General features: G+C 36.9%; 2 protein-coding genes across 3 annotated transcripts in view; one reads left to right on the top strand and one right to left on the bottom strand.

Moving 5' to 3' along the window:
* The window catches only part of LOC126815727 (nibrin), a 417793-nt gene that overhangs the window by 270977 nt on the left and 129118 nt on the right, over positions 1–17698 (top strand). The window lies entirely within an intron of this gene.
* On the bottom strand, positions 3774–17370 carry LOC126816277 (uncharacterized). Its single transcript, XM_050542575.2, has 3 exons — positions 17184–17370; positions 9640–10748; positions 3774–6844 (listed from the first exon to the last, which is right to left on the bottom strand). Exons 2-3 carry the CDS (start codon positions 10651–10653, stop codon positions 5108–5110), a joined length of 2751 nt encoding a protein of 916 aa, XP_050398532.1. The 5' UTR covers positions 10654–10748; positions 17184–17370; the 3' UTR covers positions 3774–5107.

Here is a 17698-nt window from a genome sequence, read left to right as displayed (position 1 = left end):
AATTTTTAGTACATCTACATAAATAATATTTTGTTATTGAAATAACATGATTCCATAAAATGGATGCATTAGGATTTCCTAGTAAAACATTAGCTTTAGAGTAGTCCTTATCTTGCAATACTTGCACCCACTTTTTTTTTTAAAACTCTGTCCACAGTTTTCGTGAAACAGAACAATAGTAAAACATATGTTCAAATGTTTCCGGTACTTGCTCACAGAATGAACATAGATTATTTTCATTTTGAACAACAATGTTTTGGTTCATCAAATCAGATAAAAAAAAATTGCGACCTCTAGACAGCCCACAAGCTAAAAATACGATTTCTCGTACAATCGGGGCCATAATTCATGTCGGCGTATAAAAACAATAAAATGAAAAATATATATTAACCTTGACCTTGACGTATTAGATGTTTGACGCCTTGACTGGCCTGTTCATCACTCCAATTACCAAACTTGCAGTCTGTTGCTGTGGCATGCGTGGCACTGATACGTGTGGCAAAAGTTAAAACAACATATTTACATAGTTTAGGACTGGCAGGTTGGGTTGTAGACAGTTGCCAGGTCTTTCAAGTGAGCATCGAATCTGCTTTTGAAGCTGTTCATGGATGGCGCTCACACCACGGAGGTCATTCCACATGTTGACCACTCTCTGAGAGAATGTTCCGCTGCGCACGTCTAGCCTACAGCGATGTTTGTTGATTCTGAGACTGTTCCCCCTTGATGCGGTCACTATGATCTCGAACTTTGGTCGATCTGAATCGTAGATCCCATCATGGATAGCCTATACTTGTACAGATCGATCATATCGCCTCTGTTTCTGCGATGCACCAGAGTGGGTAGTTTCAGAGTCGCCAGTCTCTAGTGTTGCCAACAGCTTGGTTGCTCGTCGTTATACGTCTTCCACTTCACTACAAAAGGGTTTTGTGATGCGGCTACCACACAGAGAGGCTCTTGTACAGTTGTACAAAGAGGTCGTTGCTGAGGAAGTTAAAGGTGCGTCGAATGATGCCAACAACTCTATTGGCTTTTGCTGTACTTTTTGCTACATGTTATCTGGAAGATAGTTTGTTGTCGACAAAAACGCCAAGATCTTTTTCATGTTCGTGTTCCTCCAACGTTATAGTGCCCAGTGTCCCATCATGCATGGTGTATTCCGAGTCTGATCGTTTACTGCCGAGTTTCAGGAGGCCGCACTTATGCGGATGAAAGCGATTTTAAGTAACCAATCCTGCGACCACTGCCGGAGCTTGTCGATCAGGTCAACTTGCAAGGTAGTCGTGGCTCCTAGGATGTTACTGCGGGTTAATAACTTTGTGTCATCTGCAAACAGTTTCACTTCATTGGCGCAAATGTTTGGCAGGCCATTGACGTAGATGACAAATAGCATTGGTCCAACGACACGTACCTTTGGAATCCTGCTGGTCACCGGTGCTGGTTGTGATTCTACTCCATTCACGACTACACGCTGCTGCCTGTTCGTCAAGAATGCCTGGATCCAGTCGAAAATCTTGCCTTGGGTGCCATACACTGAAAGCATCGTCAGGAGGCGTCGGTGAGGCACAGAATCAAATGCTTTCATAGAGTCCGTGTATTTGATGTCGACGCCTCCTCCTGTGTCGAGAATTTCTGTCCAGACTTATATGACATCTAACAGTTGCGTGACGCAGGATCTTCCATTCAATTTAGTAATTGTAACTAATAATTACGTATGTTGTTAATGTCGTGGTCTATATCTCAGTACAAATAAAAATCTGATAAAGAGGGGCTAATTATTAAATAACGGATATTACATGAGAAAACCCAAATTGAAGTTTGTGCCTCTTCAAGCCCATGGGGGCCTGTCCCTCCTCCCACACAAACGCCCGCTACGCCATTGGTTTATCTGTTTCCGTTTTAACTAGATAACATCTAATCTTTCATAGCTTAATCCACATTTAACAGTCAATTAAGACTAGCCGGATATCCGGCTTCGCGCACTCAATATCTGTGACCTTGCTGGTTAATTTGATAACAAATATGTGGGAGTGGATCGCGGCAACGAAGCGTGATGGGCGAACATACACACAGACATCTTTGATTTTATTTATATAGATAATAAGTCCACATGAAAATGTGGGCGTATAAAAATACAATTAAAATTTTAAAGATGAATTGTGTAAGAGCTAAATCTTCCTGTTGCAGGTCTTTATTCAGGCTTCAAATATTATATAAATTATTTAAACATTTATTAACATGACAAGCCTATTATCAACTCTCAGGACCACCGAATGGTCGTGATTTAAATGGATTAGAACACTCGCTATATGTACAAATTTAACGATAAAATTTGTCTTGATGTCCAGTACCGTTGCTACAATAAAAACAATCTACACTTCATCTTGTCTAAACTTTAAACGTTCATAAATTCATTCATAATAAAGTAATTTGACTGAAATGTTCAATTCATTTTTCTTTACCTATTTCTGAACAACTATAGAAAATCTTTCATAATTCACCCAATCTGATTAAAACACAGATCCTATTTCGTTTTGTTTTTTAAGGGTCAAAATTTCGTTTTACTTGTCTTTACTACACGCGTTCTGGTTGATGTTATGGATTAGCCAATGAAACGGTCTGTTGCAGCGAGTTCTTGGCGTGAGATGCACGGAACTGTGGGTATCTTACTAGAAACATCGACGTTGATTGGTTGATCAAATGTCTGACATCATAGTTCAAAAGCTGCTTGTATGACCCCTGACGCGACCTCCCACTACAACTGTACAGATCTTCATGTAGTAGAGGTCATCAGAAGTATAATAAAATCGAAACGAAATATAGGTCTGTACTTTAAGCAGATAGCATCTTTAATGGTAGATAACCTCCCGTCTTGGATTTAATCGTTATAACAAGGGGTCCGTCAAAACATTTCTCCACATTTACAGTAGACGATGTTGCGACATTTTCAATTCATCATAATATTATGAATTGAACCATCTTTAACTAATATTTAGTTTAGAAATTCAATTTTCTTTCACAATATGGTAGTTTAGTTTGCAAATCTCTCAAAAATCTCCACCCCCACCCCACTAAAAAAGATTAAATATGATGATCAGCGGCTTTAAAGATAGTTTTGAGTGTAAAATAAGCGTCACGTTGATATGATTAGAAAGTAATTTGAATCATCCATGATCCAGGGGCACCGGAATTTCCTTGAGGCAGGGCGAGGGGCAAGGATGGGGGCAAAGGCGGGATTATCCCAGGAGATAACCTATCAAAAAGGAAAAGCTAAGTTAATAAGTAGCATCTGCGGACAATTTGGCGCTTTCCCCCGGAACGTCGACATCCATCTCAAATCTGATCCTAAGCAGCGTTTCACAAAACTATGGGATGAAAATCATCCTTGAGGCAGGGCGAGGGGCAAGGGTGGGGGGCAAAGGTGGGGTTATCCCGGGAGATAACCTATCAAAAATGAAAAGATAAGTTAATAAGTAGCATCTGGGGACAATTTGGCGCTTTCGACCGGAACGTCGACATCCATCTCAAATCTGGGGCCTGTTTCACGAAATTTTAACTAAGATAAAATCCAAATTTTAGTAATTTGATTGGATAATATTAGATTAATTTTAGTGCTTAGCCAATCAAATGTGAAGTATCTACTAAAATTTGGATTTTGTCTTTAGTAAAGATTTCGAGAAACGGGGCACCGGTCCTGTGCAGCGTTTCACAAAACTATCGGATGAAAATCATCACAAAATATTCTCAGTTATTTTAGTAAATTGACAAGAATCTAAGATAGGTAAAGGAATTTATTTCTTTGAAAAAAAATCACAAAGAAGAAAAAAAAACATAATAAAGAAACATTGATAAAAAGTGTAAAACAGTGTAGAATAGAACTCTCATAAAATATCTAAAAAAATTAGAAATAAAAAAAGGTGCTGTATATTTAAATATATTATGATTATGTACATTTGGATGGCAAATATACGAAATAAAATAATAAGCAGTCTTTATAACAGATAAAACACAAAATATTCTTCCAGTGGCGTAACAACGTAACAAGGGTTAGCAGCGCCCGGGACAATGACACGATGGGTGTCCGCCTCACGAATAGTCATAATTTCAGCCTATTTTACTAAGTTTCAGTAAATTGCAATTAAATGAAATATATTAAGTAATTGTAACGAATAAATGATGTAACAAGTAAAAAATAACGTCTTTTAATGTTGTCAGCTATATTTGAGTAGAAATATAAATCTGATAAAAGTTGGGGTATATTATTTAATTACGGGTATTATAAGATTGCATTTTGTGCCTCTTCACACTTGTGGGGCCTGGCCCTCCCCACATAAACGCCAGCTTTTAACTAAAATCAATGCCGCACTATTTAATTTCGACGTATTATCCATTTTAATGAGATTCATATAAGAAAAATAAATAAAAACATGGTTATAATATTGGTTTATTTCACCAACGCGTGCATATTATATGCATCCCGCTTATTTAGACACTCAGTTGAGGCGGGTAACGTTTCTTCTATTTACCGTTTGGCAACAAACTGCTATCTGCTCAAACATAAAGAATCAAATATTAATTTTCATTTGGTCTATAGTCGTGGTCAGTAGTCTCGATTTCTATCAAATACCACTATTGATAATATGGTGCACGTGTATATAAAGCTCATATAACCATCCAGACCACCGACTGTATTTGGGTTTCACTAATAGACAGCGATACCTAATATTTTTATATTACAGTGATGAAAACTGGAGAAATACAGTCGAAACGTCGCTAATTGTATTCCATGGAATTGTGTCTTGTATATTCCAGTTCAATTAATAAATGCCACTAATAAAAATATTCCATACTATATAGGAGTTTAACAATATTCTGTAATATTTGAACAATCTAGGTTGATGAGTGTTCACCTGTTCAGAGAGTCTGGGAAAACAATGGCCTCGTTATATAGTTCTCTAAGTTGGGTTTCCAAGAATCTGACACGACGTTGCTATATACACTATATATTTCCAGTGTAGCCTATCACGACGTTGCTATATATACTATATATTTCCAGTGTATCACGGGAACATTGATTGACAACGATGCCCAGTTTTAGTCTGTGCACGTCTTAAAATTGGTTCTCTTCAGTTTCACCTTTAGTCATTCTCGTCTTGATACTGGCCTCACTTTCTGGGTCGCTAACCGATCTGGCCTTTGAGAGGCTCGGAAGTGGACTTTCACCGGATGACTTTACTAAATATTTCTTCTGTTTAGAAGCGCTTGATGATTGACTGTAATCGCTTCCACGAACTTTCTCTACGCAGATCTGGCAAACTCGTTTGTTTACAATGAAAGCGATAAACAAAACGAGGCCAAGAGCGCCAACAAGAATGGTGAAAAGATAAGCAAACACAATGGCGCCGGTTGCTTCATACACGAAAGCGAAAATCCACGAAGCTCCTGTAATAACAGAGAGTTTTAAACACGCTACAATATTAATTTTATTTTCTCTGTTGATGGCCGATTCCATCTGCGTGGCTCTGATTTTAATAAATGTGTAGCTGAACAAAACGATGTTGATTAGAACCAAGAGTCCTAGTGGTAAGGCAAAGGCAAATCGTCTTTCATTGACGCTTCTTATATAACAACTATGGGCTCCTCCATAACCAGAATTACCATCCATACCATAGTTTATCCCAAGGGTAATACCCACAATTATTAATGGCGATAGAGTTGAATAGACACAGGATCTTCTAAATATCTGCCCTGTAGTAAAACCGCGAGATTCTAGTGGGAAAGATAGTTTCAGAAATAAAACCAAAGTGCAAGCATTCATCCAAAATATGGCCGATAACCAAAAATAGTGAATAAGGATGCCCATGGCTTGACAAAGGTTATGGTAATCTGTCATTTCTAATCCGAACTCGTAGAAGACCTGAGCAAATATCAGAGTCACTATCAATCCCATTACATTGACCCCGACCACATTTCGTAAGCTTTTAATAACGCAATAAAAAATGAAAGTTATAATGAGGAACAACAACGAAATACACGTGCATACGACGGAAGTTATGCCTAATGGCGTCCAAGCTGCTGTCTGGTTACCAATAATTGGTTTACAATAATCTACAGAAGTGCCGTTGAGGTAATCATCCAAACACACGAGAAATTGTTCATCGCGCGATTTATATTCGCCCTCTGTTAATGTTAGATTATTACGTAATAACGTCAGAGAGTTGTCGGTGAGGTTATGCGCAACTTCCGTTGAATTCAGTGAAACATGGACACACGTCATCAGTTTATTTAGTTGAAGGAATTGGATACTAGGCAGAATGTCTGCGACTTCATCTCTAATGCGTATGGCCTCAAAAAGAACAACTGGTTTTATTAAAGAACAATTAGATTTCACGGGAAAAGTTTGAACTTCAGGTTGAGGTTTGTGACAAATGTTTCCCAGGGTGGTTTCCATACTAAATCCATTTGTTGATGATTCAGGCCCAAAATTGTGAACAGTTTTCAAAAGTTCAATTTGTTTATCGTCGGAGTTCACTGGACTTTCAAAAAGTAATTTCACGTATATATCAGCTTCAATATGCACCAACTCCTCTCCGCAGCGAATCACTAAAACGGGTGTGAAACTTTGATCCACAACCGTGTCTGTATCAGAGTCAAAAGACACAAAATTTTCGTTTCTGTATTTTACTAAGATGTTTTCCGGACTAACATTTTGACCGCGCATGTTAAAAGTTCCTTTCAAATGAATACATATATTATACCCAATGTTATTAGATTTTAGAAATATGGATCGACATGTACCATTTTCCAGAACTTCTCCATCAGAACATATCTTTTCTCGACAATCGCACTGAAAATGAAAAATAAAAAATTCATAAAGTAGTTTTAAAAAGTTGAATAAAATAAAGAACAAAGTTATCCAAATCTTACATAATGCATCTCCCCCCCCCCTCACTTTAACCATCGTAAACCGTTTGGATTCTTTAAAATTATTTCTCTCTGAATTAACTCTATCTGACTACTCAGGTCAAATGGGGTATAATCCATATGAAGTGTTTACAAACGTTGGGACATATCTGCCCATACATTTCTTACAATGTCTGTGTGGTGCATCTTTTCGGTTTGATGATATTTTAGAGTTATGCTGTATGATTCTACATAAAACTAATAAGAATGGGTGAAAATGGCAATGCCCTTCTCTTTAAACAAATGGCAGCCACGTGGAAATACACCTACATAATAGCTATGCCTCAACAGTAGATTATCCAAACGGTAAACTTGAACGCTGACCACATTTGATGAGGATACATGATGCCTTCATGATATCTGATTTCTATCGTACACACAAGCGTGCAAAACTATGCTGAAAACTCGGGAGGGGGGGGGGCTCTTCTGGGCGTCCTTTCATAACACTTTGCCTAACGTCGGATTTGAAACAAATCCATCGAAAACACTAGCCTATATCGTGTTCACAAAAAGTTTGGAAATGGGGCGTAGAATGCTGAATATTAACCACAATGCTTCAGACCACATTTGAAAAATAACATTTTGCGTAAAAGGAAGGGCCATAACTCCAGAACGAAAGGTCCGATGCGCATCAAAATCAAACACATCCAAGATCTTTTGAATCTTAACACATATTTTTTAATTTCCCTCATACACTACATAGCATAAAAGTAGCCTGCTTTATAAACTATGCCGTAGTTTAAATAATCTCGGTCAAAAAAAGATTGTGTCTATAAAAACTATAGTTTTAATAAAAAAAATTACATTGTCACCAGAAACGTTAAAATAACGACATAGTTATAGTGATGCTTTTAATGTGATTTTAGTTGGAATATTATTGGATTATTATGGATTTGGGTGATTTGTGTGGTTTTGGGTATACTCATCTTCAATAGAAGGTTTGATCTCGCCTTAACTACGTATATCTTATCAAGTCCTTCACGTAATACCCCGCATATTTTAGCACTAATTTCGATTGGGTATAAGCCCAGCTTGTGATCCTATCAGAATCCTTCTTTAAAAATATCGTTACGATTATCAAGTCTCGCGCTTCTAGCTAAAATGTCTACATGTGACAATCGAGTTGCAAAGTTCAAGGTTCGACCAATGTCAAGGTTGCTGGAAATCATGGCTGATCAACATAGGCTGTAAACTTGTCTATTTCTTTTTCTATGGAGGCCGCCATATTTGTTTACAGTGTGTAATGTGCCACGACCTCTGATTGGACAATGCTAATTAGTCACGTGTAAACACAACTAGCGCAAAAGTTCGGGAATTGTTGAGTATTGGAGCAACGGCTAGATGTTGTAAAACTCGCGGTCGTTGCTTCAGGAATATGGGGTATACTGTGCTGTTGGTGGTAGTCAGCGAACATGCCTATGAATTGGGCTTCCGAGAGCGAGGGGGTGAGAACGTGAGGATTGTCAAAGGCGATATTATAGCATGGTCGCAAAAGGCTTCCATTGTTCAATAGGAATGAAATGAAATGGGGTTTAACGTCCTACTGTCCTGCTCCAAATGGGCTGATGAAGACGGATATATGCCATACAGTGTGCTATGAGGGAAATTTTGCCCGGAAAGCGGCGCTACTTCTTACTCTTGTATCGAATTCCAACCGAGAAGAGATCTTTTACGTGCACGCCAATGTGTACACGGGAACTTCATTTTCGTCCCATCCGAACGACTATACATTGTCCCAGCTATTGTAATAGCATAGAAACACAATAAAATGGCCTGCCGATTCGTTTTAACACAATAAAGTACTAGTCAGAAATTGAATTAATTTTTTTTTCCTCAAATACTTCAATTTTACTTTGCCTGAATAAGCTTAATAAAGCAGAACGTACTCGCAAAAAATTACTAATCTCATCAAAATTCGAATCAACTAAAATCACACCTACCGTTAAAAAGTGTATGAATCCAAATGTAAAACGTGTTCAATCATAATTGAAGGTTCATCCATAAATATTACGGACAATTTTACATTTCATGTAAAACAACCAGTGACTTATAAATTAAATCCGATGACATTATATATGTTATAATTTGTCCGGTCTGTAAGGGTAGATATATCGGAAAGACCATAAATATGCAAAGATTAAGAATGAACCTCTATCGACAACATATTCTTAATCCGCTATACAGGATGATACCCCTGAGCCGATACCTCGATGTTTGTGGCAAATGCAATTTTAATGTCTTTCCGTTATATCAATTAAACAGCAAAAACAACGACCTATTAGAAGCAAGGGACTTATATTTTATTGAAAAATTCAAACCATTGCTCAATTCAAGGTGTTGTAGTTGTCTTAATTTTGGTTTTAAAAAAATTAATTTTAAATTATATCGTGCATATTATTATATCCATTATAGTTCATTGTTGTAACCATGACTTTATTACTCCACATCAATTGTTGGAATTGGTAAAATTTGCCTGAAGAAACTTAATAAAGCGGAAAGTACTCGCAAAAACCTAGTTTTCTTTCCTAAAACAACCTTATTTCTAATATCTAACACCTGAGAGTAGCTTTAACTATAACCTTTTACTATATATATATATGCAAGGTTAGTATTGAGAAAAGGGATTTGATAACAAAGTTTGACCAGGACCGTGTATGATGTCAGTATATATATATTTACCGATTTGGGATCCATCACTTCATCCACACCACATTCTTTATCTGGAACTGAGGATCTTGATCTTGTTCTCGTTGAGTCTCCTTCATCTCCAAGATTCAACAACGTGGCCAGGCTCAGTCTTCCAAATTCGACCCTCTCTTGGGGCTCCATCTCGAGATTTTGCCAAGTAATCCGCTCATTACACAGTCGACAGAATAAATTTCCGTATTTTCCCATGACGACGTTAGTGTACAAAAGACACGCAGTTTCCACGTCTTGATCGTAGAATATCCATCGTCCCGTTTCGTTACATTTAGTATAAACTGGTGGCGTTGTGGTAGAACAGGCTCTCTTTTCTGGAAACCCCGCGGTGCTAGACTTAAAGGACAGTGAACATACATTACTGTTTAAAACAGAAAAGTAAATCTCCTCTGTATTCACTAAGTTTCCATAGGCACTGTCGTCTCGACAACTGGTTTCCGTTAACCACCTAACAGTATCTGAGGCATTATTACAAATGGCGCAATATTTGTTTCGGTAGGTTAGTTTCGTATTCTGATCTGTAACTGGATTAATATATTTCCAGTGTAAAGAATCATTATTATAGCAGTTTGATGTCGTTTCCTGGTTGCTGTAGAATTTAGGACAATCATCAATGACTTTTGAAAACTCTGGGGTTGAACTATACACGATTTTTCTACATCCATGCTTCCTGGGAGTTACGTCGCTTAGATTCTTGTTAAAGAGCAGTTTATCTGGACAACAGTCATTATAATAATAACAATCGACGTCACAGAAACATGGAGCACATCTATCATTTCCCTCTCTGAATTGAAATTTCTTATCACAAACTCTACCACAGTATTGACCTTGTAAATCCATCACTTTTGAGTTAAAATCTTGATATTTACCTCTTACCGACTGAAAGGGGCTAGTAAACGCCGGGCTAGTAAACTCCTGAGTAGCGCATTCGTCAATGGTATACATAAGAAATAGTAGCACTAAAACTATTCTCGCCATCTTGGTAAATGGCATCTTCAGGTGTCTAGGTTACAGTTAAAGTTCCCAATAAATGCTTGGATTTCCCATGTGAACAGCTATACATCCATAACAAAAGGTGTCTTCAAATCCTAAAATATATATTTTCAAAATATTTTAAAAATGTTCATAGTTTACTCGATTGGGTAAGAGAACAGCTTTCACATAGATTCGGGAACCCATGCCACCATGTAACGCCTTAAACGGCATTTTTGTAATAACGTGAGCACGGTGGGTATGGCGTTGGCTCACTAACAATGAGTTCCCGGGTTCGATCCCGGTGTTGGCCGAAAGAGGTGCTGGAGATATTCCAGGATAGCCCCGCCGCATGTCAATGATTATACAGTACCGAGAGCCTGGGATGGAAAACAATCTAGTCGTTCGGATGAGACTAAACACCGGTGTTGGCCGAAAGATGTTCTATTGAGATTTTCCAGGATAACCCCCGCCACAGTACCGAAGGTCTGTTGAAGGAAAAAGTCTAGTTGGTCCGGTGTAAACCACATAAAAGACACAAGGTACAATTTTATGGATACACAATTACTGAGTTTAATACCAAGCGTAGTTTCTTGATAAAGACGAGAGTATCCTCGTCGAAACGTCGCTTAGTATTAAACTCAGTGATTGTGTATCCATAAAATTGTACCTTGTGTTAATATGTTCAATTACTAAATTCCAATCAAAGAAGAACACATAAAAGACAGCTGGAAATTAAATAAGATTAGACCATAGCACCGATGTCAGGCAATGTCCGGCTTCATTAACCCATCCAGACGGTGCAGAACAGTAAGACGTTAAACCCCATTTCAATTGTGGTAAAAATATTTTTGCCAATATTAATGTTGTTTATTTTAAATGTATGGGGTTTTTTTCACCTAATTATTTCTCCTGTTAAATACGCGTTGAATTAATCAGACATTGGCTTGGGTGACATATTGTCCTGATAAAAATATATAGAGTAAAACTCTTTACTAATCCAATGTCAACCAGCCCTTGTGCTACAGAACTTTATTGTCTAAATTTATTAATCCAACCAATAGCTATATTACGTCAGATTTAATTCAGACTTTACAAACAAACTATTGTTTTAGATCTCAACTTAAAAGCATTTTTTTATATTTTAATTGTCATGTGTCATAATTGTTTATTATATATTTTGTAGAACTGTATATCGAATTAAAGTGAGCTACTGAGCTATGATTTAGAACAAATCGGGTCTCTCTCTCTTTCTTGTAAATATGTGTTAAATTATCTATGTCTAATAAATCTCAATGAAGTTATCTTAACTCAATCTTAATTTAATAAGTTCGGAAACAACGTGGTAACAGTGCTATATAAAGCCCGTTTCCATGTATGCTTTATAAGGGGGGTTGGGATGGCCTAGTGGTCGGTCACCTCTGGCATGCGGCTGTGGTTTCGATCCCCGGTGTGAGCGTATGTGCCTTCTCAACCTCGTGGGTTTACTCCGGGTACTCTGGTTTCCTCTGGTTTAGCGTGCGCTAAGATAATAAAAATGAAAAATAGGACTTGTCTGCGATATCACCTTCGGTGGAAGCGGACATTAAACACTAAGAAGAACAAAAGAGTACGCGTTATGGCTGGTTACATGGAAACGGTCCCATTACATTTGCATTAGACTGACTTTTTCACTGGCAAAACGCGTACATGTGTTTTTAGAATCGTTCTATCTACTTCCTACAAGGTATTTCACGTGTCAAAACTCATACATTAACTCCTCACTTGAGAAATACAGTATCGAGTGTTCTAGTAAGACTAAACACACCTGACACCCGGCAAAGCACATATTAGATAAACGAACGGTAGTTTGTTCATATCGTTCTACACAAAGGAACTGGTCGTGCGTGGATAAAATCCTCTTATCCAAACTGCCGGTATGAATTTGATAAATTTATACTTTATTTGCATAAGATCTTATCTATATGTCTGAATAGCATTACAGTCTGGTACGTCTTTCTTCAATTAAATTAAGGATTTTTTTCCGATCAAAATGATTGTGGGGGCTTGGGGGTTTAAACGTTTAAAAATACCAACTTCCCGTCAATGTTTTCAAGATTTTCTTTAAAGCTGCTGAGCGTCATTTGTATTTTTCAGATAACATCTAATTTTTTGTGGCTTAACCTACGCTAAAATGTACTTAATTAATGTTTAATATTTTATTAGGACAAATAATAATAAAAAAATACCAACGGTAGATAATCCCTCGTCTTAGATTCAGTCGGATTAAAGAATATCTTACCCAATACACATTTTTAATTCATCATTGTAAATACTAAATGGAATTGAACTATTTTGGACTGGTATTCATCATAGAGATTTAACTTTCACAATATTGTAATTTGTAAAGGATTTAAAATCCGTCAAATAACGACCAGCAGCTTTAAAGTAAGTTTAAAGTGTAAAATGACCTGTTCGGAAAGGTTACAAGCGATGCATATAACACACCAAACACGTGATTATTAAAGGGACAATAAAACTCTTGCTGGCTTGAAAGCTCCAGAAAATAAATGTTTAAGTGTCCTACCTGTTGTGTAAATTATCCATTACATCCTATTTTACTTGTCCAGAGGGTTCGAAAATATTTTTAAATCGAAGTTTCATTTGAAAAGGTTTACGTTAGACGTTTCAAACCATGTTGAATTTTTCAAAATTTTTAAATAAGGTGTGTTAAGATGAAATTTGTGTCATCAATTAATTGAAATATTCTAAAATAGTACAATTTGTTGACCAGAATAAAGATTGGGACATATTATTCAGTTACAGCAAGAGTGGTATTGAGACTTTAAAGCGAGAATTTCATATTTTCTAAGAAAGTCAAAACATAATTATTTCTTTGTCTTTTGCTCAATAGGTTGTCAACTCACTATTATACGATCATAGGTATCATTCTCACACTTAAAAATCATTCACCCCGGAAATAATAACACAATTACCTCCCTTGTTTTTCTATTCCCCTGTGGAATAGCTATCTTCAAACGTTTGAATTTGAAGTTGAAAATGATATTTTTGCCAATTTCTCAACGGGCAATAGTGAATTATAGGATTAATAGGATTATTCTTTAACAAGGTAGAACTGTTTATAGATACCATCTATTTTAAGGCTTTATTTTAATACATTTTATTATCGCTTTAAATAACCCTAACAAAAGAGAAGTCGCGGTAGATCAGTGAGTAAGGCCCTGGCTCACTAACCAGACCGCGAAAGTTCCTCGAGAATTTCCAGCATGGTTTCTCCTTGTCAGTGGTGTAGCACAGCGTCTAGTCGTTCGGGTTGGACGAAAAACCGAGGTATCGTGTACACATTGGCGTGCGCGTAATTTATGTCGTTGCACACTGTATGGTGTAGGTTTACGTCCACCTTCATTAGTCGGTGCAGAACAGGTAGTATGTTAAACACCATATCATTTCATTTTCTAATTAAAGGCTATACAACCAATACATGCATAACATCCATTATCCCCTTGATTAAATAAAGCACATACAGCTATATCTCAACACAAAATCTAAATAGGACAATAACATGACGAGTGTGAGATACAGGAAAGATAACCGGAATCCATTAATTTAGTGTAATTAAATTCACACCATGTGACAGAACATTAAAGTGACACGAGAGAGAGAGAGAGGGAGAGAGAGAGAGAGAGAGAGAGCGAGAGAGGGGTTCACTCGACACAATCCAGGTCATTTTTGGACTAACATATTGTTCAATTTTATTTCAATAATGTTCTTGCGCGTAGGAGTCTTTGGCAGTGGGAGGAAAACGGGGTAATCGAAACCACGCCAGTTGACTCAATGACAGACTTTAAGATGTAACCGCCCCCCTCCCCTCCCCAATGACAGTATATGTTTGTCAGTCGCAATAATACGTTGTTATCAACTAGCCTTCTATTGAATATGAATATTCATTTGAATATTTTAAAGATACTTTCCTACAGAAGCATTTATCGGGTATTTTTTTTCCAGTATGGCAATTTTGGTATGTATGGAAAGTAGAAACAGCCAATCTTACTAGAAAAATAACGGATTTCCTGAAAAACACCCATGGAGCGGATACAGGACAAAAATCTAAGGGTTAACCTAACAGCAAACCCGACGATTAGGGATGTCTGATCGAGTGACGTCAAAGGTTGGACGCAATGAATGTCTGATCTCTCAACGTTAGTGAGCGCTTGGGGCAGTGTTGATAAACTTGATGGTGGGCTTAAACGTACAACAGTTTCTGAGATAAAAACTATGGAAAAATGACGTGGGCAGTGGATAATCCGGTAATTACTTAGGCTTTGATAGCCTATATATGATAAATGGACAGCGATTAAAGACAAAATCGTCTTGTATGTGCATTGAATTCTCCGTTGCTAGATACCGTGTCAGCCAAGTCACATGACACAAACATGGCTTCTTTTAATAGATTTTTTATAGCAGGGGTATTCCCTCGCGAATACAATGTTTTGAGAAGGATTTGAAGCAAATTTTTTGATAGATAATGAGTTTGAATAAGTTTGTATTCCAAATATATCATCAATTCACCCAGTTTGTACGTGGGAAGATATCTTTAACAGATATAATACTTGTATTCTCGAAATATGGCCATTTCTTATCTCACTAAAACATGGCATGCTACACGTTATTTTGATTGGCAGCGAATTTAAACATACACTATACTAGGGCCTATGCAAGAGCTAAATCTGCCTATTGCAGGTCTTTCTTTAAGCCTGAAATTTTATCTAAATTATTAATTAGACATTAATTAACTTATCCAGACCTTAACTTATCATCGATAGGTCCGATGGTTCAACCTTTTAATAATTTAATCTTAAAATGGTGAAGCGAGGCTAGGCTTCGAACAACCAGTACCGCGGTTACAATCTGTGCACACATCTGTCAAACCTGCAAAGGCTAATATATTCGCTCAGAATAAAGTAATTTGAATGAAATTTTAAATATATTCATTTTGCATTATCTATTTTTGAACTATTATAGCAAGAACGACCAGCTCTTTATCTATATCTTACATAGTGTATCTAAGTTTTCAAACATTGTGTATTTGAGAAATGCGAAGGTTTGTAAGATTCAATAAGTTTGTAGACAACCGTAACATAGTATGTTGTGACTACAAAATGGGCTTGTTTTTTTATAAATCAATAGCAATATTGCTACTTTAAATGTGAGAGGACAGGGTTTTTGATCTGAAATTCCCGCCCACTCCTAACATCTTCCGTCGTATTCCCGAATACTCAAAAACATGTTTGATGTGTGTAGTCGTGTGTAAACATTATCATAACATCTCTACGAGCGGACATCGGCATAACACGCCTACGTCCAAATATGGAAATATAGAAATTAATTTTAAACGGTAATAGAAGTTTTTGTTCAATTACCGAAAGGAGACTGGCCCTAGCATGGTAAATATTGCCATATCAATAACTCTACTTTTACAAAACAATTTTATTTTAAATAATCTATCATTTTGTCATTTCAAATACTAAAAAAGTTAACTAAAAAAGTATTTTGTTAATTTAAATATCATTTTATTAACAAATTAAATGAGAAGTTTACGTACTCTGATATAGACTTAAAAGTACAAGGTTAAGGGGCAAGCCCCGATTACAACTCGCGTGACCCTTGACCAAAATATGAAACCGTATTTTGGGAATACTAACCCTAACGTTTTTAGAAGACTAAACTTGGATTGAATTTACCTCTCTAAAGAGGATTAGGGTTAGTATTCCCCGAAAATACTCATTAATTATAAAAAGCCACCATTGTGGATTTTGGATACCCCCCCCCCCCCCAACCGGCCTACAATAAGCATCTCCCTATGACAAGACGCCACAGGTAAAGCGGCGTTTGCACGATACAACTAATCCATACAACCAGATCGGATGATATTTGACGACTGTTCGTTGTATGGCGACATTTATTCCTTCTTCGTGACTGAATAAAATGGCAGCAAGGAGACACTTATCATTCCCGTCTTAGTGTGGTTTTGATGCCCCGGGTTCCATAAAGTCCATGATCCTTATACGCAGAGTTATATTCTAATTCCCGCAGTCTCTCGGAAAAAAAATATGGATCAGCACGGAACAATTTACGGAAAACGAACTTAAGGATACAATTCAGGCAAAACTGGTAGATATAAATAAATTCGTGTTTTCGTCCTACCACGACTTGTCTAATGAACACCAGCAAGCGCCATATACAATGTGCTATGAGAGAAATTTTGCCCGACCTACTCTTAGATCGAATTCAACTGCCAAGGGGTCTTTAACGTGCACGCCAATGTGTACACGGGACATCAGTTTTCAGTCCCATCGGAGAGACTATAGCTCTTGCCAGGAAAATGGATAAAATAAGCTTATATTTTGAGCCACCGTCTTGAAATAAATAGCAAGCGAGGTTTTTTTTACTATAACCTCCATAACATTTAGTACACGAAATATTTACCGCTTTCTACTAATAATAGACTCATATAGCGGTACATTCAGCCCTTGTGGTAATTTAATACTTACTTTACTATGAGTAAAAACATTCCGCTCACCAACAAATCTCAACCATGCTGGCATCTAAAACTGCTTATAGTTAATTGTATTCGTTTGTGCATTGCCTCCTCGATAATTAATTAATTCTATAATCACTAAAGGCGATCTCTTTATTTCACTATTTCAGTGATAAACAATTTACCCTACGGATAAACGAGACACATTCTATATATATACTATGATGATCAAAAAACCAAGCCTATCGTCATGGTTCAGTGGATTTAGGGCGGCCTTGACATATAATACATGGTTAGATATTCATGAATGTTTGGTTTTTTTTATCTTGAGCAAATATAAAAAATAGAAGTACAAAAAGTAGCTACCCTTTACATTTAAAACATAGATATGACGTCACCCTTTGATGTTTTTAACCATTATATAGGAGAATGTACGCTTTTCTTAAACAATCGTCTATTATTTATAAAACTGTCCATTATTTTCAATAAATAATGGACAGTTTTTCAATAAATAATGGACAATTTTAT

This window comes from Patella vulgata, chromosome 3, assembly GCF_932274485.2.
Source record: "Patella vulgata chromosome 3, xgPatVulg1.2, whole genome shotgun sequence".
In the NCBI taxonomy this organism is placed as follows: Eukaryota; Metazoa; Mollusca; class Gastropoda; family Patellidae; genus Patella; species Patella vulgata.
The sequence above is the reverse complement of the archived record's forward strand: the minus strand, read 5'-3'. Positions and strand labels throughout refer to the sequence as shown.